This window comes from Schistocerca cancellata, chromosome 2, assembly GCF_023864275.1.
Source record: "Schistocerca cancellata isolate TAMUIC-IGC-003103 chromosome 2, iqSchCanc2.1, whole genome shotgun sequence".
NCBI classification, from domain to species: Eukaryota; Metazoa; Arthropoda; class Insecta; order Orthoptera; family Acrididae; genus Schistocerca; species Schistocerca cancellata.
The window spans coordinates 364205465-364230286 of record NC_064627.1 but is presented as its reverse complement, the minus strand read 5'-3'; the positions used below and the strand labels follow the sequence as shown (position 1 = coordinate 364230286).

General features: G+C 45.7%; 1 protein-coding gene across 1 annotated transcript in view; it reads right to left on the bottom strand.

Annotated features, from left to right (window-relative positions):
* Window positions 1-1500: 1500 nt before the first annotated feature.
* Window positions 1501-24822, bottom strand: part of LOC126154114 (T-box transcription factor TBX20-like) — a 192680-nt gene continuing 169358 nt past the window's right edge. Inside the window, exons 4-5 of the mRNA XM_049916115.1 lie at window positions 14065-14141; window positions 1501-1906 (exon numbers count right to left, since the gene is read on the bottom strand). Of these exons, the coding sequence (XP_049772072.1) occupies window positions 1501-1906; window positions 14065-14141 (483 nt within the window). The remainder of the gene's footprint in view (window positions 1907-14064; window positions 14142-24822) is intronic.

Sequence of the window (24822 nt, the reverse complement as noted above, 5' to 3'; positions counted from 1 at the left end):
ACGTGAAATTTAACCGGCAGGAAGAAGATGCTGTGATATGCAAACGATTAGCTTTACAGAGCATTCACACAAGGTTGGCGCCGGTGGCGACACTTACAACGTGCTGACATGAGGAAAGTTTCCAACCGATTTCTCATACACAAACAGCAGTTGACCGGCGTTGCCTGGTGAAACGTTGTTGCGATGCCTCGTGTAAGAAGGAGAAATGCGTACCATCACGTTTCCGACTTTAATAAAGGTCGGATTGTAGCCTATCGCGATTGCCGTTTATCGTATCGCGACATTGCTGCTCGCGTTGGTCGAGATCCAATTACTGGTAGCAGAATATGGAATCGGTGGGTTCAGGAGGGGAATACGGAACGCCGTTCTGGATCCCAACGGCCTCGTATCACTAGTAGTCGAGATGACAGGCATCTTATCCGCATGGCTGTAACGGATCGTGCAGCCACGTCTCGATCCCTGAGTCAACAGATGGGGACGACTGCAAGACAACAAACCGTCTGCACGAACAGTATCAGCTCGGAGACCATGGCTGCGGTTACCCTTGATGCTGCATCACAGACAGGAGCGCCTGCGATTGTGTACTCAACGACGAACCTGGGTGCATGAATGGCAAAACGTCATTTTTCGGATGAATCCAGGTTCTGTTAACAGCATCATGATGGTCCCTTCCGTGTTTGGCGACATCGCGGTGAACGCACATTGGAAGCGTGTATTTGTCATCGCCATTCTGGCGTATCACAACGGCGTAATGATATGGTTATTCGTCTCGGTCACCTCTTGTTCGCCCTGACGGCACTTTGAACAGTGGACGTTAAATTTCAGATGTGTTACGACCCGTGGCTCTATCCTTCATTCGATCCTGCGATATGGGGTGCCATTGGTTACACGTCTCGGTCACCTCTTGTTCGCATTGACGGCACTTTGAACAGTGGACGTTACATTTTAGATGTGTTACGACCCGTGGTTCTACCCTTCATTCGAACCCTGCGAAACCCTACATTTCAGCGGGTAATGCACGACTGCATGTTTCAGGTCCCGTACGGGCCTTTCTGGATACAGAAAATGGTGGACAGCTGCCCTGGCCAGCACATTCTCCAGATCTGTCACCAATTGAAAACGTCTGGTCAATAGTGGCCGAGCAACTGGTTCGTCAGAATATGCCAGTCACTACTCTTGATGAACTGTGGTATCGTGTTGAAGCTGCGTGGGCAGCTGTACCTGTACACGCCATCCAAACTCTGTTTGACTCAATGCCCAGGCGTATCAAGGCCGTTATTATGGCCAGATGTGGTTGCTCTGGGTACTGATTTCTCAGGATCTATGCACCCAAATTGCGTGAAAATGTAATCACATGTCAGTTCTAGTATAATATATTTGTCCAATGAATACTCGATTATCATCTGCATTTCTTCTTGGTGTAGCAATTTTAATGGCCAGTAGTGTACTTCACGAAGACAACGTACGGTGGATTACGGAGTAGTATTTAGAGCGCGGGCATTACCTGTGCTGCTGCGCGATGCCCGGGTAGAGGGGCCGCGGCAGCGCCGGCAGCTGCTGGCCGGCGGCGGAGGAGACGGAGGCGGAGGCGGCGGCGGCGGCGAGCTGGTGCGCGTGCAGCAGCTGGGGGCCGAGGCATGCCCACTGCCCCCAGAGAGGGCCGGCGCCGTACACGGCGGGCCCCAGTGGGCCGTACGGCCCCACGGCGGCGGCGGCGCCCGCGCCCCCGGAGGCGGCGGCGGAGGCGGCAGCGGCGGCGGCCGCGCGCAGGAAGAGCTGGCTGCGCGCCGCCAGCAGCGCCTTCTCCTCCAGCGTCAGGTTGTTGTTGTGCGTGTCCAGCTCGCAGAAGGGCCGCAGCGGCGCGCGCAGGTACTGCTGCTCCGCCAGCATCGACTCCATCGTCTCCCTGCCACACCAGCCTACGCTGTGGTCCGCCCTCTCCAGTTGGACTTACATGCTCGTCTACGTCTGTACATTTATTTAATACACAACTCTGCTCCCCCTCAAAACAATATAAGCGTAAGTGACATGCCACACTACCACACACAGGTAAAACTCAACTCTACCGGAAATTTCTAGGGGATGTAGATGGTTCCTTCAGGAAAAATTTGAAGTTAAGAACCCATGATCGACAACGTCATCCAGTGACGTTACAGAGGGGAAAAGGTTTGGTGATTAACACGATACTTTCACCAACAAACCTAAGTTTGAAAGTTGCTTGCCACATACGTCATTTTTCAGCTTTTATCTACTGGTTCAAATGGCCCTGAGCACTATGGGACTTAACATCTATGGTCATCAGTCCCCTAGAACTTAGAACTACTTAAACCTAACTAAACTAAGGACATCACACAACACCCAGTCATCACGAGGCAGAGAAAATCCCTGACCCCACCGGGAATCGATCCCGGGAACCCGGGCGCGGGAAGCGAGAACGCTGCCGCACGACCACGAGCTGCGGACTTTTATCTACTATTTACCGCGTTTGCAAACATATTCTGCATCCAGCAATCGATATCTTAGGTGAAGACATTCTTTGCTCAGTCAAGATGGGTAGGTTGAGTGACGTTCTTTGGCGCGCAGTGTCGCGGCTATTAAGACATCAGAGCGGCCTCAACAGGTAGGGCGTTGTCTGAGTTCGAATGGGGTCAAAACAGTCAGAATTTGGCCTTATAGGAGGAAGAAGTCGTAGGTTGGAAGTCGGAAGAAAGAGTCTGGCTTGTGGTTGCAGCTTGGGCGTGTAAAATGCAAGCTTTATGCTGGCACGTTTCTTTTGGAGAAGACTGTTGTGCAAACCTGCAATTAGAATGGCTTCCTCCGGTCTCTTGTTTCCTGCTACAAGTGAGATAACACAACGGACAGTGCAACTAATCGTATTATTTTGTGCAACGAATTCACTCCTGTTCTGAGCCATTACGACTGAGAGGATTCAACATTCGTTGTACTGTGAGGTAATCAGTCTTGATTCATACGGGCCAGAAACTGGTTTCTCTATACAACACAAGAATCATATGCCATCTATACAGAGTGGTCCACTGATCGTGATCGCTAAATAGAACGCGTGCAAAAAATATGTCATCGTCCCGTAATTTCTTTTGTGCCCAGTGGCAGAACTGTACACTACGTTCAAAGCCGTCATCATGCAATTCCTGGTGCATAGAAGTATAGTACGAGTGCAATCGATGTTGATGTAGCATTCTCAACCCCAACGTTTCTGAGATTCCAGTTTCTCGCGCAATTTGTCTGCTACTGATGTGCGGATTAGCCGCGACAGCAGCTAAAACACCTACTTGGGCATCATCATTTGTTGCAGGTCGTGGTGGACGTTTCACATGTGGCTGAACACTTCCTGTTACCTTAAATAACGTAACTATCCGGCGAACGGTCCGGACACTTCGATGATGTCGTCCAGGATACCGAGCAGCATACATAGCACACGCCCGTCGGGCATTTTGATCACAATAGCCATACGTCAACACGATATCGACCTTTTCCGCAATTGGTAAACGGTCCATTTTAACACGGGTAATGTATCACGAAGCAAATACCGTCCGAACTGGCGGAATGCTACGTGACACCTCGTACTTACACGTTTGTGACTACTACAGCGCCATCTATCACAAAGTGAAAAAAGGTCCAACTAAAACATTCATATTTCTTTACGTACTACACGAATATGTAATAAAAAATGGGGGTTCCTATTTAAAGAAACGCAGTTGACATCCGTTCGACCTATGGCAGCGCCATCTAGCGAGCCAACCATAGCGCCACCTGGGTTGCCCCTTCAAGCTAGACGAGTTTCGTTCTTTGTAGTTTTTTCGTTTGATGCTTATTTCGTGAGATACTTGGTCCGGTCACTATCAATGGACCACCCTGTATACATCACTTTCTCATTCATCTAACGATTCTTGATATTTTCGTAGGTTTCTCGAATATTTGTGGGTAAATTCTTTGTTAGGCAGTGTTTTAGAACGCCACATGGTTCATGCAGAAATGTGTTTTTCGACGTACTGTGAGCTCTCTTTTCAGCTGAAGTAATCAGGATTTTCAACATCTTATTTCTGAATTTATTTAGGTTTTATCCTCTATTAAATTGATAGCTGAAATTTAATCATTCTATTTAGTATGATATCTGGCCATTCACTACGCTAATTAAGCTGCAGTAGTGATTCTGATACCCCCCCCCCCCCCCCATGAACCATGGACCTTGCCGTTGGTGGGGAGGCTTGCGTACCTCAGCGATACAGATAGCCGTACCGTAGGTACAACCACAACGGAGGGGTATCTGTTGAGAGGCCAGACAAACGTGCGGTTCCTGAAGAGGGGCAGCAGCCTTTTCAGTAGCTGCAAGGGCAACAGTCTGGATGATTGACTGATCTGGCCTGGTAACAATAACGAAAACGGCCTTGCTGTGCTGGTACTGCGAACGGCTGAAAGCAAGGGGAAACTACTACCGTAATTTTTCCCGAGGGCATGCAGCTTTACTGTATGATTAAATGATGATGGCGTCCTCTTGGGTAAAATATTCCGGAGGTAAAATAGTCCCCCATTCGGATCTCCGGGCGGGGACTACTCAAGAGGATGTCGTTATCAGGAGAAAGAAAACTGGCGTTCTACGGATCGGAGCGTGGACTGTCAGATCCCTTAATCGGGCAGGTAGGTTAGAAAATTTAAAAAGGTAAATGGATAGGTTAATGTTAGATATAGTGGGAATTAGTGAAGTTCGGTGGCAGGAGGAACAAGACTTTTGGTCAGGTGAATACAGGGTTATAAATACAAAATCAAATAAGGGTAATGCAGGAGTAGGTTTAATAATGAATAAAAAAATAGGAGTGCGGGTAAGCTACTACCAACAGCATAGTGAACGCATTATTGTGGTCAAGATAGACACGAAGCCCATGCCTACTACAGTATTACAAGTTTATATGCCAACTAGCTCTGCAGATGATGAAGAAATTGATGAAATGTATGATGAGATAGAAGAAATTATTCAGGTTGTGAAGGGAGACGAAAATTTAATAGTCATGGGTGACTGGAATTCGAGAGTAGGAAAAGGAAGAGAAGGAAACATAGTGGGTGAATATGGATTGGGGGAGAGAAATGAAAGAGGAAGCCGCCTGGTAGAATTTTGCACAGAGCACAACTTAATCATAGCTAACACTTGGTTTAAGAATCATGAAAGAAGGTTGTATACATGGAAGAACCCTGGAGATACCAAAAGGTATCAGATAGATTATATAATGGTAAGACAGAGATTTAGGAACCACGTTTTAAATTGTAAGAAATTTCCAGGGGCAGGTGTGGACTCTGACTACAATCTATTGGTTCTGAACTTTAGATTAAAACTGAAGAAACTGCAAAAAGGTGGGAAGTTAAGGAGATGGGACCTGGATAAACTGAAAGAACCAGCGGTTTTACAGAGTTTCAGGGAGAGCATAAGGGAAAAATTGACAGGAATGGGGAAAAGAAATACAGTAGAAGAAGAATGGGAACCTTTGAGGGATGAAGTAGTGAAGGCAGCAGAGGATCAAGTAGGTAAAAAGTCGAGGGCTAGTAGAAATCCTTGGGTAACAGAAGAAATATTGAATTTAATTGATGAAAGGAGAAAATATAAAAATGCAGTAAATGAAGCAGGCAAAAAGGAATACAAACGTCTCAAAAATGAGATCGACAGGAAGTGCAAAATGGCTAAGCAGGGATGGCTAGAGGACAAATGTAAGGATGTAGAGGCTTATCTCACTAGGGGTAAGATAGATACTGCCTATAGGAAAATTAAAGAGACCTTTGGAGATAAGAGAACTACCTGTATGAACATCAAGAGCTCAGATGGAAACCCAGTTCTAAGCAAAGAATGGAAAGCAGAAAGGTGGAAGGAGTATATAGGGGGTCAATACAAGGGCGATGTACTTGAGGACAATATTATGGAAATGGAAGAGGATGTAGATGAAGATGAAATAGGAGATACGATACTGCATGAAGTGTTTGACAGAGTACTGTAAGACCTAAGTCGAAACAAGGCCCCCGGAGTAGACAACATTCCATTGGAGCAACCGACGGCCTTGGGAGAGCCAGTCCTGACTAAACTCTACCATCTGGCGAGCAAGATGTATGAGACAGGCGAAATACCCTCAGACTTGAAGAAAAATATAATAATTCCAATCCCAAAGAAAGCACGTGTTGACAGATGTGAAAATTACCGAACTATCAGTTTAATAAGCCACAGCTGCAAAATACTAACACGAATTCTTTACAGACGAATGGAAAAACTAGTAGAAGCCGACCTCGGGGAAGATCAGTTTGGATTCCGTAGAAATACTGGAACACGTGAGGCAATACTGATCTTACGACTTACCTTAGAAGAAAGATTAAGGAAAGGCAAACGTACGTTTCTAGCATTTGTAGACTTAGAGAAAGCTTTTGACAATGTTGACTGGAATACTCTCTTTCAAATTCTAAAGGTGGCAGGGGTAAAATACAGGGAGCGAAAGGCTATTTACAATTTGTACAGAAACCAGATGGCAGTTATAAGAGCCGAGGGACATGAAAGGGAAGCAGTGGTTGGGAAGGGAGTAAGACAGGGTTGTAGCCTCTCCCCGATGTTATTCAATCTGTATATTGAGCAAGCAGTAAAGGGAACAAAAGAGAAATCAATGGAGAAGAAATAAAAACTTTGAGGTTCAACGATGACATTGTAATTCTGTCAGAGACAGCAAAGGACTTGGAAGAGCAGTTGAATGGAATGGACAGTGTCTTGAAAGGAGGATATAAGATGAATATCAACAAAAGCAAAACGAGGATAATGGAATGTAGTCGAATTAAGTCGAGTGATGCAGAGGGAATTAGATTAGGAAATGAGACACTTAAAGTAGTAAAGGAGTTTTGCTATTTGGGGAGCAAAATAACTGATGATGGTCGAAGTAGAGAGGATATAAAATGTAGACTGGCAATGGAAAGGAAAGCGTTTCTGAAGAAGAGAAATTTGTTAACATCGAGTACAGATTTAAATGTCAGGAAGTCGTTTCTGATAGCATTTGTATGGAGTGTAGCCATGTATGGAAGTGAAACATGGACGATAAATAGTTTGGACAAGAAGAGAATAGAAGCTTTCGAAATGTGGTGCTACAGAAGAATGCTGAAGATTAGATGGGTAGATCACATAACTAATGAGGAAGTATTGGATAGGATTGGGGAGAAGTTTGTGGCACAACTTGACCAGAAGAAGGGATCGGTTGGTAGGACATGTTCTGAGGCATCATCACCAATTTAGTATTGGAGGGCAGCGCGGAGGGTAAAAATCGTAGAGGGAGACCAAGAGATGAATACACTAAGCAGATTCAGAAGGATGTAGGTTGCAGTAAGTACTGGGAGATGAAGCAGCTTGCACAGGATAGAGTAGCATGGAGAGCTGCATCAAACCAGTCTCAGGACTGAAGACCACAACAACAACAACAGTGATTCTGATATGATCATTTGCCTGCAGCAAACATTTTTACTCACTAACAGCTGCTTGCACAGTCGCAACTAACTGAACCAGCAAAAACATTATTGTTAACGACTTTGTATGAGTTTTCAGGTTTCGAAGGTGAGTTGCATTGCGATTTTCGCAGCAGCCACAGATAACTTGTTTCAGAATCCATTCATTATTTATTCTAATATCTAATACTTTAAGGCTCTGTGTGTAAAAGTATTTAGATGACGATTGGGAGCCAGATCTGGTTTTTGCACATGCTTTGCCTGTAAAATGGGGCATTTACACACTCTCTAAGTCAGGTGATTAACTCGTTGGTAGGGAAATTGACAGTTAAGGTACGTTCAGTGGTTCTCACAGATTAACCGTTGTGCAAAATAAGTGTTCCCCTTGTTAACCCGTAGGTAGCGTTTAGCAAAACTTTGATGGGTACGTATTTTCTAATTTGAATAGGGCATGTTAATCATGTCAGTTTTCTAAGACACTGACGCCTCTGCCATCAGAGCGCTTTGTGGTTTCTAATGTCTTGAATGTTGTCAGGCCCATTAAGAGGAGTTCCGCTTGCGATCGGACTGCAGCTCAACAAAGTTTTAACTGGCGGAGTGGTGGACTAGCGGCAGGCGTTCTTTCTTATAACTTCGATGCTGACGTTTCCGACCATGATTTCTTATTCTCATTTTGTTGCTCAAGACACACTACGTGGCTCTGAGCACTATGCGACTTAACTTCTGAGGTCATCAGTCGCCTAGAACTCAGAACTAATTAAACCTAACTAACCTAAGGACATCACACACATCCTTGCCCGAAGCAGGATTCGAACCTGCGACCGCAGCGATCGCTCGGTTCCAGACTGTAGCGCCTAGAACCGCACGGCCACTCCGGCCGGCACACTACATGAGCCGTCGACGTTTGTCAGTAGATTTCCCGTTCATACATCTTAGAAAATGCATATAATGCAAGAAAGTGTCTAGAAGGAGTCTCTATCCAGTAGGGAATGTCGAATGATTCCTATGATGTTATGGTTTGCCATTTATTTGCCACATCTGACAGTGCTCCACCTCCATCCACCATATCGGAGGAAAACAAAAATAAAGCTCACGTAATGAAACTGAAAATTATGGACTTTCCTAAGTTACTTGTACTTTATTGTACATAACGTAGTTTTTAAAATGATATACATGAATGGAAACAGCAACATAGTGGAAAAGTTCGTACTATTTCTCTCACTATACTGTCTTCTCTCTTTTCACTAACACACTCACTCGAACACGCACCCGAGCGAGCGAGCGCGCGCACTCACTCACACACACACACACACACACACACACACACACACACACACACACATACATACATACATACACACACCATACAAGCAATAATACAGAACACGACGGTATCCTATATCTCACTCCCGGCTGTTGGCTGCATCCTTTTATTATAAGGTCTTCTAAAATATACACTATTTCCGTAGTGTCAGTTATGAAAAATGAATTGTGAATGAACATGTTTTGGAAAGATCCTCTGTGTTATGAAAAGTGGGCATCTGCAGAAATTTATCTAGGCGGTTTGGGGAAGACTCTAAATTCGCAGTTTTCTTAAAGACACATTAAAAAAATTGCATCATTCCGATACGTCGTGCACGTTTGATGCTATTGTGATTGTTCCTGTACTGATCAAAAGGTCGCCCCTGACGTTGTTTGTAAATATACGCACAGTTACCATGAGCTTTACCTACGGGTAGAGCGCCACACTCGAATGGAGTGCAGCATTTCAATTGAAAGTAAAGCAGCATTCGGAACGCATTAGAGATGTCTGTGGAACAGTAGAGCGAACACCCATCACGCCACTAAATACAAACGCGAGCATTGATCGTATCCGCATCATCACATCACGCGCAGAAAGCTTGTCAGTCAGGCAAATTGCTCGAAATGTGCAATGAACATGAAATCAATCGGTTACATTTGACAGGTAGTGTTGAGGACTTAATGCCACACAGGCCACCCACATCCAGAAGGTGCACAGGACTTTTGAGACTTAAAAACCATGGGCTAAGTGCTCCAGAACTGAATTTGGCGTCTCCATTCCCGACTACCAAGACAAACTCTACGTCATACACCAAAACGCCATGACCCCATTACAGAAGGGCAAGAGATAATGCAGAACTGTCGCCCAAGGATTGGCGTCGGGTGTTGTTTACGGATGAAACTCGGATCTATTTGTACGCAGATAATGGAAGATAACATGATTGGAGACAACCCGGTAAAATCGAATGCCTCCAACACTGTGTGCAACTGCTTGGTGGTGGAGTGATATTCTGTTGAGTCACCGTACGCCTCTCGTGGTTGTTGATGGCAGTCTCATTGCTCTACAGTACAGGGACGAGATTCTACAACCAATAATGGCACCGTATAGCCAACATTTTGGACAAAAATTCGTGTGTTCATTGGGCTGTTCGCGTGATCACGTTTCTCCAGCATGCTAACATCACCAAAGCAGAGTGGCCTGCCTGTTCCCGCACGTGAGCCCTATTGAACATGTGTAGGATTGACTGAAACGAGCTCCCTTCGGAAATGGTCAATAAGCACGTCCTCTGCGTGACGTCTGCAGATTCGCCACTTTGGATCACGGCTGGCTTGAAGATCCCATTCATAATGTGCTCTGCACCCGAGGAATGGGACGTTCTACCACGTACTGGCATTGCTTAGAAGCTCCCTCCCAACACAATTGGTACTGCGATCAGTCGACTTGGTTGTTAAACTTTTCTCTTTCTTGCGGTATGGACACATTACAATTATATGCGCATGCCCCAGAGCCATTTTTATCCGTCTGTGTCATGAATTTCGAAATAAAGGGGTGATGCAAAACTTTTGTTGATGTGTGCAAATGAGTACTGTCTCACTGCAATCAGCCACGTAATTCTAGAATTGCTCAAACGAGATGTTTAGGCGAATCACAGGATATCAGGTCTAGAAGTGTATTAGAATTCTGTAATTAAAAAAAAATAGCTGTGTGGTGCAGATTGCAGGGGGTAAGGGGGAGGGGGTGCAGTCCGCCCCGATAGCTGAGTGGTCAGCGTGACGGATTGCCGTCCTACGGGCCCAGGTTCGATTCCCGGCTGGGTCGGGGATCTTCCCCGCTCAGGGACTGGGTGTTGTGCTGTCTTCATTATCGTTTCATCCACATCCGGCGCGCAGGTCGCCCAATGTGGCGTCGAATGTAACAAGACCTGCACCAAGGTGGCCGGGCCTGCTCCGCAAGGGGCCTCCAGGCTAATGACGCCGAACGCTCATTTCCATTTCCAGGGTGGGGGGGAGGGCGCTGGAGAGTAGTGACCCCTTTGAATCACTCCCCTACCTGATAAAACATGGTAAAAACAACACACAGCTACCGAAATGAGATTCTTAAGAACAGTAAAGGCTGCACTCATTCACGGCTAGGGAGTGACTCTAGTTGGAGTGAACAATTAGTAGTAGCCTTGGAAGGAAGGAGAGAGGTACTGCCGGAAGTAATGATGTGAGGGGAGGGATAGGGTCGTGTTTGGGTAGCTCAGTCGATAGAGTAACAGCCTGCGGAAGGCAAAGGTCCCAGTTTCGAGTTCAGACACATAGGATTAGTCATTCAGGAAGTTGCGAATCAGCGCAAACTTCGCTTTGGAGTGAATTCTGGAATTAGCAGAGAGAAATTTTCATTAATATTCACCGCTATCACGGTTAGGTGCAAATGAAAATGCTCGCTTTCAGTTCACATGAAACACAGCAGCGCAAAATTATAGGTTTCGTGTGTTGTGGCAGAATTGAAAGAGTGATTATGCGCAGTGATCACAAACAATGGTAGCTCATTTCGTAAAGTGCCGCCGTGGAAGCCTGCGTGTCCGCCCGTGACGCTGCCTGAACACGGATTTGGAAGCCTCCGGCCGCGCAGGAAGCGACAATTAGGCGGGCGCAGTTCTCACTGCGGTATGCTCGGTACTGTACGGTACCGGCCGGCGAGACGGGAGAAGTCGTTAGCCGGGGCAACCATCGGTTGCCGTGGAACAGGCGATCCGGCCGCGTTGCGAAATCCAGACATCCGTCCCGCCATTGTTCTCGCCAACAATTAGACGGGCGGTGCGAGCGCGGGCGGCCAGAGGCGCTGCCGCGGCAGGAAGGAAACGCCACGCCGTTCTGGCCAGCAATCTCAATTTCAAATCGACCGTCAGCTCGCGCGCAGGAAGACGCGCGTCTGGGATCGCGAGGGGCGAGGAGGCGCGGAAAGCGTGGCCGATCTGACAGGCGGCCGGGCCGGCGGATGCAGTCGCTACAGAGGGCGCCCGGACGTCGGTACCGCGAACAGGTACGGTGAAGTCCTGCAGACTACCCCTGGGAACGACCGTTTGACCCAGTAACATAAGAGTATAGGGAAGTGGCTACAAGCATAAGCTAAGAAGAACGAGAAGCATTAGTGAAGGCTAACCGATGCTCTCCAACCCTTCGCTATGCGGTCTGGAGACAATAAAGCATTTCTGGATCCTACAGCGTGACCAACCCGGTGCAGATCGCACAGAAAACCTAGACATATTCAGACAGTAGTAAACTGCGCGCGCGTGCCTGTCTGTGTGTATGTGTGTTTTAGTAGTAATAGGGCCTTTTTATAGTAATAAAAGTTGTATCGTTTATTTCTTTAGCAATAGACTATGCCACTGTAATAGTACTAGCAGCAGAAGATGATAAAGAAAGCTGGAAAATTAGGCAAAATGGCTTGAAAAAACGAAAACCAATGGCTCTTTTGTTGTCACAACAAAAGATCACGTGACAGAGAGTAGAAAGCAAGATGCCATATGAAAATAGGATACCACATGTTAGAGCGATAGTAGTAGAAACAGGTAAAATAAGGAAAAATAGTGGGACAGACACTGAAAAGTTTGTTCAATATTCAAAACAGAAAATAATAGGGAAAAAACAAATGATCGCAAAATTCAAAGAACTGTGACTTTTTATGTAACGGTCCATTGCTGTCATCCAGAAAATTGATTATAATAAATAAACAAGGAAATAAATATGGGTGTCCCATCTTTCATGTTGCCGTCAACGTAAACATGTCGCATCGGCTGGAGTACTCCTTTTGATTTGCTTTTGAAATCTCATAATATATCGTATCATTACGTAAGTGGTCAAAAGTTTAGCATGGTTTTTAAAAGAGGAAGATGGAAAGAAGTTGTATTAATTATATCTGTAAGTGACTGACAAGATTTCCTGCATGAATAAGAACCGTACAACGTGTACAGGGAAGAATTACTGTCTACTCCGATGAGGTACGTGATTTGAAGGAAAAGCTGCGAGGTTTAGCCATAACCTTTGCATCTAGCAAAGAATTTCATCGAGAATACAAATGTTCGAGAAGAAGATTGGAATTCCAGTGGTGTAAACTTGTCACTTATTTCAAAGAAGGAGCAGTTTGGTAAGAAGTCCACCCAACGGAACACTACAGACCATGACAGCCCAAGTCAGTGATTTAAGATTTAAGGTAATAATTTGCTTGAATTACATGCTGAAGTGAAGATGGTTGTTAGTTTAACATTCACTAATAAATCTCAAAAATAAGGAACAAATTACTCGAAGAGTTTCACCAGTATTTTTACGGCATTTGCTCGTTGGGGACGTTACTGTAGGAAGTAAAGGTCAGTTACCATCACAAGCGGTAGCCGTACTTATATGAAATTAACGCTTCTCAAGTAGTGACGCTACACAAGTTCAAATTTCAACCGTACCACATTAATCAAAATAAGAAGATGTCTTTCAGTCCAGAAATGTGACACATGCCCCTTCCAAATTCCTTACACACCGAATAATTTACCAGGCCATTGCATTCATGCTCACAAATCCTAATTGTCAGACTGTCCATTAACATATGAGGTGGAGCAGCTGATTCTCTGACAGTATGTAACCTCGTGGTGTTACATCTCTCAAATATTGCCTGAGGTATACATTGTGGAGAACAGTTTCAATCGTAATGACTCTTGGAACAAACAACCAACCCGAATGAAAGAAGTTCGCGTGCTCAATGCAGCGACAAGTCTTACAAAATGAAGGTGCAATTTTCTCGTATCTGTATTTACTTTTCATTCTGCAATCGGATTATGTTGAGCGCTCTAATCAAAAGTGAATGTATGCAATTGATAAACCAAAGATGAATGGTTACCATTGCCAGTAATCGTTTTTTCGTGTGGCATGCGACGCTGATACCGGCATTTATTTAAGATATGCCGTTACTGATTTGCTGTAGTCTATCATTTCACTCGTCTGTCACTCCGGAAATGTTTTCCAAAATGGTAATAATAAATACTACGAACTCAGACGCGCCGTTTTCCTCGGATTATTAATTTGCAGTTAAAGCGCAATTACGGGTCAAAAGAACTAGGTGACTTCTAAAGCTATCTCACCCATTGTCTGTCTGCGCAATTATTCTGTCGTAATAACTTGGTAATACTATCCCTCACCGTGTCATTACACGCGAACACACACACACACACACACACATACAGAATAACAAGCAGAGAGAGAGAGACAAATAAACAAATACAAAGAGAGAAGATAAAAATCTTTCATAAATATTACCTTTCGAATTCCGTTAGTCGCGACGAATCCCGGAAGCCTTTGGCAAAAGGATTGCTGTCAATCTTCAGCTTCGTAATCTGAAACACAAAAACAAAATGACCTCACAACACTGCGTGTATTTTTTGCTATATACTCATTCTTTGGATAACAGCTGAAGCTGCTATAGTTGTTCTTAGCCTTTACGCCATAAGATAGGAAACCAAACATCATAAATGTACTGTTGATGCTTTCTAAGCTGTGCAGCTTTCAAGATGACATCCACTGACTGAAAAAAAAAACGTTAGTGTAATATCTATACGTGGGAGTGAATTTCAATTAATGAGATAGTAAACGGACAACTTTTGAACCAGTATTGGAAATTTTACGATGCACTTAATGTAGCTTTCACATTAGAAAAGTAGCTTCTGTTGTTGAATTACGCTAATAGGTTGCCAGCGACACAGTTTATCACTCTCAGAACCAGTAAACTCTGTACATTCCAGAAGGAATGTATGCTATGTCGCTGCATTTTCATAGAAATAGCTATTCACCAACTTCTAACAATTGTTTTGGTAATATGAAAATTTATATATTTTCTGTACAGCCTTATACAACTTTAAGGCGAAATCTCTTCGTGTTACACAGTTTCTGGCTTGTGGCGTCTCTCACTGGAACTCTCTTGGATCATCTTTTCTATGATTCCACTAAATAATTTCCGGCGATGGCCAGAGTGGTTTCCTATACAAGCTATCGTCGTCAACAGGACCTTAAATCTTGATCTTCGTTTTTCATCCGTTCTTCATACAGCCACGGCTCTCATTTGCAACATTCTCCTCCAGCTGAGCTAGTATTTCGTCTCAGATGAGCTCATTTCCTTCTTCTGTACCGAGCGAGGTGTCGCAGTGGTAAGCACACTGGACTCGCATTCGGGAGGACGACGGATCGAACCAGCGTCCGGCCATGCTGATTTGGGTTTTCCGTGATTTCCCTAAATTGATTCAGGGAAATGCCGGGATGGATCCTTTGAAAGGCCACGGCAGATTTCCTTCCAAATCCTTCCTCAATCCGATTGTACCGATGACCTAGCTGTTTGGTCTCCTTCACCAATCAACCAACCAACCTTCTTCTGTTAATGCGACCTCGTAAGGATTTCAGGCGCTCGAACAATACTCATAAAATGATCGGATGAGATTTTCATAAGCGATGCATTGCTTGCATCAACAAAATATTCCTTAAACAATAAGAAAGAGGAGCTGATAGTAAGAAAGACAGAGATACAGTTTGTCTACTGTGTTCTATCCGAAGGAACAGGCACCACGCAGAATCCGGAGCTCTGATATGTATTACGTGATTGACAATGGAGGAGGGAGAAAGGAAAGGAAAGGGAAGGAATTCATAATATTAGCTACATCGGAACTTTGTGCCGAATCAGCTGTGATGAGTAAAATTGTATGCTGAACAGGGACTTGAACCGAGCTCTCCTGCTTACTAGGCAGTTGTGTTAACCGCAAATGCACGCTCTTTGGCCGACTTACGTTCCCATCTAGAGACACCACTTATTCGCAATCCCTGTCCATGCACTCCGTACTCACTAATTTTACATTCCCGTTGGAGTTCGAACGTAAATCTGCATCTGCACTGATGATTCGGTGTTCATAGCCCAGCGAGGCGTATCGATTGTGTCAATGTGTGATGTCTGAAAGAACAGCCACAACTCATTCATATAACTTGAAACGTCCCCTCAGAAAAATTTATGAATTACTATGCTGATAAACATCTTACATTATTTGATTTTCAAACAGCCTGGCAGAACTGAGCGTACTCAGACATTTCTCTCTTTACTTATTCTGATCAACACAAAACAGACACAATACAGTATTTTTAGCGCAACGCAATCTGACTTTCAATAATCTCTACAGAAGAATGGCCCTGACTAACAATAACCTATACCTTGCATGAATCACATACCTCACTAAAAATCTTCGTTACTCGAACTACTGCAGTCCAACCCAAAACTTCATTCCATAGATCTTTCCTCTTATTTCAACATTTGTTTGCACCAAAAAAATCCTATCCAAGCATGCTTTCTGCATTTATATGTTCACATATTTCTTACCTCATTATTTATTTTCCATTATCTTACCTCATCATTTATTTCCAAGAAAATCCTACCTAACCTGTTGTCCCTAAACCCTACTTTTTTGTTCATATCCTCTTTCAAAACCATTTTTTGGCCAAACCATTTTCTTATATCTTCTCAATGCATTTCTTCCAATTCATCACAACTTGTTCTCTTATAAACTGAAACGTCTCGATCGGCTATGAAGCTATGAAACCGTAACTGTCCGAAAGAACAGACACCAGGCATTCATACAACTGATATGCTTCGATGTGCTATGAATCCATAACTATCATGCAGATGCAAATTTATGTTCGACCTACAGCAGGAATCTAAAACTAGCGAGCAAGCAGGACATGGACTGGGGCAACGTATAAGTGGTGACGGTAGGTGGGAATATGGGTGTGCCCAGATAGGCCGCACAGTTGTAGTAAAAACTGTGCACGGGTGAAGCTGTGGTTTATGCAACTGCTTAAGAAGCAGAAGATCACTGGGTCGAGTCCCGGTCTGGTATACATTTTCATTCGTCACCACCGATTCCACTGAAGTCCCGATGCAGCTGATATTATAAGTGCCTTCCCTTTTCTTTCCTTTCCTTCCTGCCTCCTCCACCTTCAGTTTACATAATATTGGACAGAAATGAAAAATTAGCATTTTTTTAGAATTGTCTACATTTGAAACGTCCCCTTAGAAAAATTAGTGAATTACTGTTCTGGTAAACCGCTTACGTTATTTGATGTTCAAACAGCTGAGCAAAACTGAACGTACTCAGACATGTCTCTCTTTACTCATTCTGATCATCACTAAACTGACACACAATATTTTTAGCGCAACACAATCTGACTTTTAATAATCCCTACAAATGAATGACCCTGACTAACAATAACCTATACCTTTCATGAATCACTTACCTCACAAAAATCTTCATTACTCGAGCTACTGCAATACAGTGAGAGCCAATACTGCCAATTAAATAAAAAATTCTAACTACTGAAGTCACTAACTACTGATAGGCATAGTTAGCAAATGAAAGATTTTGATAAAGAACAAACAATGTATTTACCTTAATAATGTTCAAAAGTCATTATATATATATATATATATATATATATATATATATATATATATATATATATATATATATATATATATATCAGTTCATGACATCCAGTCTTACAAATTTACTGTCTCTGATGGACACACGTCCAGATCATCCGCTCTCAAAACTCCGCCTTCCCTCTCCCCACATCCACCACTGCTGGCGGCTCACCTCCAACTACGCAACGCTACGCGCTGTTAACAGCCAACTGCCCAACACTACAATGGCGAATTCCAACAAGGCAAACCAGCCACAGACTGCACTCAGCACAGCCAGTGACTTGCATATAGAGCGCTACTTGGCGTTACCAACATAAAAACCTAAACAGCCTACTTACACATTGTGTGGGTTTTTATATTAAAATAAATAAAATAAAAGTGAATCCTATTTAAATGGTAACGGCTGTTTGGACAATCCTTAATTATTCTTTCGAAACGATGAAGATGTCAGGTTCTAATTACCAGTACCAACAGATACGGAACACTTGCAGTTTGCAAGTGTCGCGTAACAAGTAGATGTTCTCGTCCAAATGACAGATCACCGTATCCTGAATGAGGAGAACAGCGGCGCCGCTGTGGGCGGCGTGTCGGGGCGGCGTCAGACAGCGGAACAAAGCAGCGGCTCCGTGGGGCATTTCCCGTTAGTCCTATTTGCGGCGGGCTCGGGCAGCGCTGCTATATCACTCCATCGGCGGGAGCAAAGCAATATCGACCGCGCCGGGGAAAGGGGCCGCGCTCCTAACTGTTATGTCTGATTGCTTTAAATGTATTGCGCACGCAGGATGTTAATTTCACGCCTGAGAACGTATTGCTGGGGGCCGCGGGAAAAAGCCGACCGTCTGGCGGGCAGCGCGGCGTCGCCAGGGGCGGAAGATGCGATGAGGGGCGCTCGCTGCCCAGGAGCTGTGGCTGGCGTGTGCCCGGCGCATTCCCGCCCATCTCAGGCGCTACTCACACAAGGCGGCGATTCTCTCGGCCTCACACTGACACACGCTATGACTCACTCTATGACCGGAGTAGTAGCTACAAGAGCAAACTTGCAGGTGGTATTTGCACCTGTTTACCAGTATTGTGCTGAGTATTGTATTCTTGGATAATCGTAAGTACATTGACAGTTATTACAAACAAAAAATACAGACAACCAGTAAAATAAAGAAAAGGAGAAATTTACAGATCAGTTTCCTGGTTTTCTAGCCGCTTGATTTCTTCTGAGCTATCCTGATTCAGTTCATCAATGCTAACATTCGGAGAATGAAACAGCATGATAACTACGAGTTATGATATGTCAACAACACCAGTCGGCAGCTGAGCACTCCGTTTTCAGGCCACAAGTGGCCTACCGGTTCCATCCGACCGCCGTGTCATCCTCAGAGGAGGATGCGGATAGGAGGGGCGTGGGGTCAGCACACCGCTCTCCCGGTCGTTATGATGGTATTCTTGACCGAAGCCGCTAGTATTCGGTCGAGTAGCTTCTCAATTGGCATCGCGAGGCTGAGTGCGCCCCGAAGAATGGCAACAGTGCATGGCGGCCTGGATGGTCACCAATCCAAGTGCCGACCACGCCCGACAGCGCTTAACTTCGGTGATCTCACGGGAACCGGTGCATCCACTGCAGCAAGGCCGTTGCCTAGTCGGCAGCTGAGGGTTTGAATTAATTATTATTTATTCTAGAGAAGCTGCACGGTCATCAATGGTATCTGTTCTTTCGAGAACAGTTACTATTTTCATATATCCTAATGTCATCCCGGTACTTAATTCAGCTAAAAGCGCTATCCGTATGTAACCTGCATGCATTTTCTGAAGAATCCAATGCCCTACAAGAACTACTCCGGGGGGGGGGGGGGGGGACAATGTCTACGAAAGATTCGCAGAAACCAGGTAGGAGGAAATCCCATTCGCCAATTGGTTAAGACAGTCTACGAAAGAGTAAGATTAACTAAAGCAGTATCGGGTGGGAAGGTATGACCAGTTACACTGTACACCAGTTTGTACAGAATCACAGCTAAACTGATGAACTTTTATATCACTTTAGTTCAGCGAGACGATTTTGTAGCCTTTCTCTCGTATGATTACTAGCGTGGGGTAGGGATACTTGAATCTCCAAAGTGCCTTCCAATTGCACCAGAACACTAATGCTGCTCATCGCTAGGAGCTAGTGGATTCCGGCCGCTCACCCGTGTGACTTCGCATGACTATTATATCTGAATGCGGAAGTGACCGAAAGAGCAGACACCACGCATTCATAAATAACTGATGGGCTAAGAATCCACAACCATCAGCTCAACAACGTTCGACTTCCAGCGGTAATCTAAAATGCTGGACATGGACGGACACTGTGGATAAATGGTGGCGCTAGGTGGGAACGTGATTCGGCTGGGAAGCGTGCAGAGATAGTCCGCACATTTGCGATTCACAATGTGTCAAGGTGGTGCAGTGGTTAACGCAACAGCCTAGTAAGCGAGAGGCCCCAGGTTGGAATCCCGGTCTGGCACAAATTTTCACTCGTCGACGCTGATTCCGCATAAAGTTACGATGCAGCTGATACCATCAGTTCCTTCTCTTTCCCCCCTCTCCTCCTGCAATTTACATAAGTTGGCGTGACATCACACCTCTGAGGATCAGAGCCAGGACCTCTTCGCTGTAATTCTGCGGCGCGACTGAACTGAAGTGTGATGGTCTCCACTCAACTGGCACTCCCGGCGTGTGATAACCGGGCGTGGCAGTCCCCGCGCTTCTGCCGTGCGACATTTCCTTTCCGGGGCCGGGTCAGAGGGCCAGCAGCAGCAGCAGCAGCAGCAGCCGCCACCGCAGGTCGCTAACGAGCCGTCAGGCGGGCCCGCGGGGTGCCGGCCGCTCCCCGCTCTGCCAATTAGCGCCCGCTGGGTGGCCCCGTCTCGCCGCCTCTGCTGCAGCCTTTATTTACGCTTCCTGTGGCGTCAGATTCTTCACCCGGGCCGTTTCGCAAACCAACAGCCCACCCGGGTGCACGCTGACAACACGATACGGGCCACGACGAGCGTGTGAATTCCACTGGCCTATCACACGAATCAGAGAAATTCACGACTGAGGGACAGCAAGGAGAAACAAGTAACAAGATCGTCTTTCGTGTTTGTCGTCCCAGACATTCTGATCTCTTAGTTGTCTTGACCGATTCGTACCGGTTGAAGACATCGCACAGTTCTTAGGCTCCCTTTGGTGCAGAACACTGTTGACACTGAAACTTCAGGGCAGGTTAAAATAATGTCAGCCCAGGCCTCTAAAGCATCCACAGGCGAAGTTCTTAAACTTGTACGGCTTACGATTTGCCCTCACAGCGCCAGATTTTCCAATACCGGTATCCTCTCTAGTTGCGGCTAATCAGTTCCATCAGTTTCTCCGCCTTGTTGTTTCCTTCCAGTATTACTAGTCCTGCAAGATACACAAGTTAGGTTCAGTGAAATTTGTGAGCCGCATGGAGTGGCCGCGCGGTTTGAGGCGTCACGTCACGGACTGCGCGGCCACTCCCGCCGGAGGTTCGAGTCCTCCCTTAGGAATTCACACATATTGGAACATATGAAATTTGTGAAGTAGGGCAGGTGTACTGGCAGAGTCGGAGCTGTGAGGGCGAGTCACGAGTCGTGACGGATGACTCAATTCGTAAGACGACTGCCCGCGAAAAATCAAGGTGAAATCTGCCACGAAGAAAGAGTGAGAGGCTCGTTCTAGAAACTGCTGTAAATGTTTGACCAAAACGTGTAAGTTTTAAGTAACAAATGTGTTCTTAAATTGCGGAATCGCTGATTTCCCGAAAATAAATAACAGTGACGACTTTTTAAGGTGTGTGTGGCAACTTAGGGGTGAAATTTCTTGAAGACATTTGTGTGTCATAAAAATGGTTCAAATGGCTCTGAGCACTATGGAACTCAACTGCTGTGGCATAAGTCCCCTAGAACTTAGAACTACTTAAACCTAACTAACCTAAGGACATCACACACATCCATGCCTGAGGCAGGATTCGATCCTGCGACCGTAGCGGTCGTGCGGTTCCAGACTGTAGCGCCTTTAACCGCTCGGCCACTCCGGCCGGCTTTGTGTGTCATACTGGGCGACTGAGCGACTATGAAAAGCCCAGAGTAACCGAAGTGCTTGCTTGTCAGAATTATAATTATATAAATTAGTTAATTTATGGTCTGGTTTGGATGACCTACGGTTAGGATTGTCAACGTAACCGTCTGTTGATGCCTCCCAATATATAAAAAAAGAACAGTTTTCTTACGCAATTACTAATTTGTTTTATCATACAATATAAAAGAAAGGAATACAAGAGAACTCCTCATAAACGTCATTTATTTCTGAAGCTATGAAATAGAACTGCCTTCTTTGAGATGAACGACTGACCCGAATACCTTAACCCAATGAAAAATGCTGTAATATCAAGTTCGGCAGTCCGATTGGACGAAACATTTGGTTCCGCAGGAAAGCAGGTTCATATTTTATACTCATTTTATTCCTGGGGATTGTTATTGAGCATTAGCCGATGTCAGGTTGCTTTACCGTTTGCTAGAGACAACTATCCACACTTCAACGATTGTACATTGTATCTGTTACAAAAAATGGTTCAAATGGCTCTGAGCACTATGGGACTTAACATCTGAGGTCATCAGTCGCCTAGAACTTAGAATTACTTAAACCTAACTAACCTAAGGACAACACACACATCCATGCCCGAGGCAGGATTCGAACATGCGACCGTAGCGATCGCGCGGTTCCCGACTGAAGCGCCTAGAACCGCTTGGCCACAACGACCGGCGTATCTGTTACTGAATGAATTACTCTTCATACACTGGTTCGATGGCTGATCACACACTCCGAGCTGAAAAACCATGAGAAGCTAATCATAAATTACTTCACTCCCTGCAACGCAGGAGAACCTACAACAAGACCTGGCACATCTTAGGAGGGCGCAGCAAAGATCGTGCACAGGGGCAGAGATGTCAACAACCGACACTCCTGGATAACTGCACCTGACTTTCACTTTAAATATTTCATAGACTTTCGTTTCTATACTGGTGCGCACTGTGCTCTGTTTCTAATTTGTAATGAACGTGTGGGGGAAGGTCGGGGAAGGAGCGATTCCTATGGTCAAATCCCTATGCTACATCGTTACAAGTTCATAGCGAATGGACTACTTCCGCTTCAGACGTACAATAAAGGAACACCTAAAAGACGCAAATAGAAGAAATTCACACGATTCGCAGGCAGATGAGGAAAGTGATGTGGGGCTAGGAATAGCATTCTGTCACATAATGACAGCAATTCCAAATCTAGGATGGGGATATACTCACAACGTGTGGGTCACAAAGATACGAGAGAAAAACTGGAGAAATATCTAAAACAGACGAACATCACTGGTCGTGCTTTAGCTCTCGTAAAATGGGGATCTAACAGGTGTAAAAACACTCGTATTACCTACAGCTCCGAAATACATATAATTAAGGCGCTATTATTTGTGTAGGCGTTCTATTAGGACGCCTCGAACTGCACTCGAGTATTCCGTGCCCCACCTAAGCCCTCTTTTTGCCGAAAGTAACGCAAGAGGCCGTCTGCCACCACGCAGACGCGTTTTTCTCTGTCCGTTTCCTCTTCCACCCTCGGCGGAGCGGGCAAGAAGAACAGTGGGTGCTGCCACGGCAGGAACACGGAGGCGCGGACGCAGCTGTATCCAGGAAACGAGGACACATGGAGAAAAAGAAACGAGAGGAAGTCGGCCCGCGGAGGGGAGCCAGCGGCGAAGACGGACGGCTGCGCAATGTTTTGTTGCCGCTCGTTATTGCTGTTTTGCTGGCTCGCGCCTGCGAGCGATGTGCACGATGAAGCGCCGAAAGTAAAACAACAAATACAGCGCGGCAGGAGCTGGCGGAGCCACTGATTAAGGAGGCGGTAAATCTCCGGGGCGGGGGGGGGGGGGGGGGGAGGCGGGCGCCGCCAGCACCGCCGGCCGGTCGCCAACTCGTGCGGCCTGCTGACCCCCGCCAAGTCACGGCGTCTGGGGTGCTGAGCTCCGCGACGCTGTGTGTATTTCGCGACTCGTACGTAAACGTTCACAAATTATACTTCAAGCGAAGTATAAATCGTGAAAGCGTATCTTGCGAATAAACTCAGCAGGCAAAATTCAAACGAAAATTTGTTCCGTTTGATGATGTGCATGTGTGACGCCCGAATGTCTAGCATACCATTCCCTTCGCGTGCTGGTGTGGTTGGGAAGCGTGCCATTGAAGCTGTTGTGTCCTGTTCTTGGGCAAGCTGTCCCACAACTGAGGTATGTGGTCCTTGATATCGCGGATACTGGGTTGGAAAAGAGTAGGCGTCTGAGCTAATCCGACAGGGACAGAACTGGGGGATCTTACTGCCCACGTGAGTACGTCAGCATCATCCCCAGTTCATATTGACAAGTGCGATGCATGCACGAGCATTGTCCTGTTGAAAAATGGCACCAAGATGCTGTAATATGAGAGATAACGCATACCTTCGTGCCGTCAGAGCTACCTCAGTCACCACCAGACGTGACGTGAAGTCCGCCCGATGACTCCCCATACCGTACTGCGGTGCCTCTCCAAAATATTGGAAGAATGAAACCTCTCCGCACGTTGTCGCCATTCTCGTCGAGGATGGCAATCCGGCGTAATGCAAAACCTCTGTTCATTGCTGAGTACAATGCACCGCCATTCATTTCCCTCGGTCACGGCGTCAATACAAATTGTCCTGTTAACAGCAGCTTTCACATAGGATATAATTCACTAGTGTGCATGCCGCCACACTCCGCCTAATGGTGATAGACGACACTAAACGGCTGCAGGGAGTCCATTACTTGATCTAGGATAGCAGCCGCATATGTGAAGGGGCTACGATGTGACTGGTTCACAAATCGTAATTTTGGCCAGACGTGGTCGACTGAAACATTCTCCTCACATTCCCACACAGTCCAACATGGGGCGCCTGTCACGTCCGAATGACCCATAAATTTGGATACTGCATGATACTATCAGGTGGCGAAATGGAGACCTACAATGAGGCCCGTTTCAAACTCTGTCCATTGCTGAAAATGGTGTCTCAGACGAGTACGTGGGATCTCCGTGTTGTTCAAAATGATCGCTGAACATCTCATGATGTTCACGTCCTTTGTACACCCCACGAGGCCTAGTAGCGTCACTGAACACTACTGGTGACCGTTCTCCGCGTCACAGAGAAATGCAACTGTTATCGCCGATGATGTGTACGTATATGAAGTTATACTGCCAGCCGATGTTGTCTTGCATATTCTTTACTATTTTTGTCAGGCATTACATAAATCCTGACCAAGAGGGATGAACTCTTTATTAGCAATACACAGAATAAGGAAATTCCACGAAAGTGGTGCACGAACGACTGGGTCCTCAGCCTCTACCGGCTACGGTCTACTTTATTCAGGAAGTTTTGACTAGAATCTCAGTGATAGTTAACTGCAGGTAAAAGCTTCTGGGTTGATAGGCCGCGTCTTATTTCTTCTATTCCATCGACGTTTTGGCTCCCCTGCTGGGATCTTC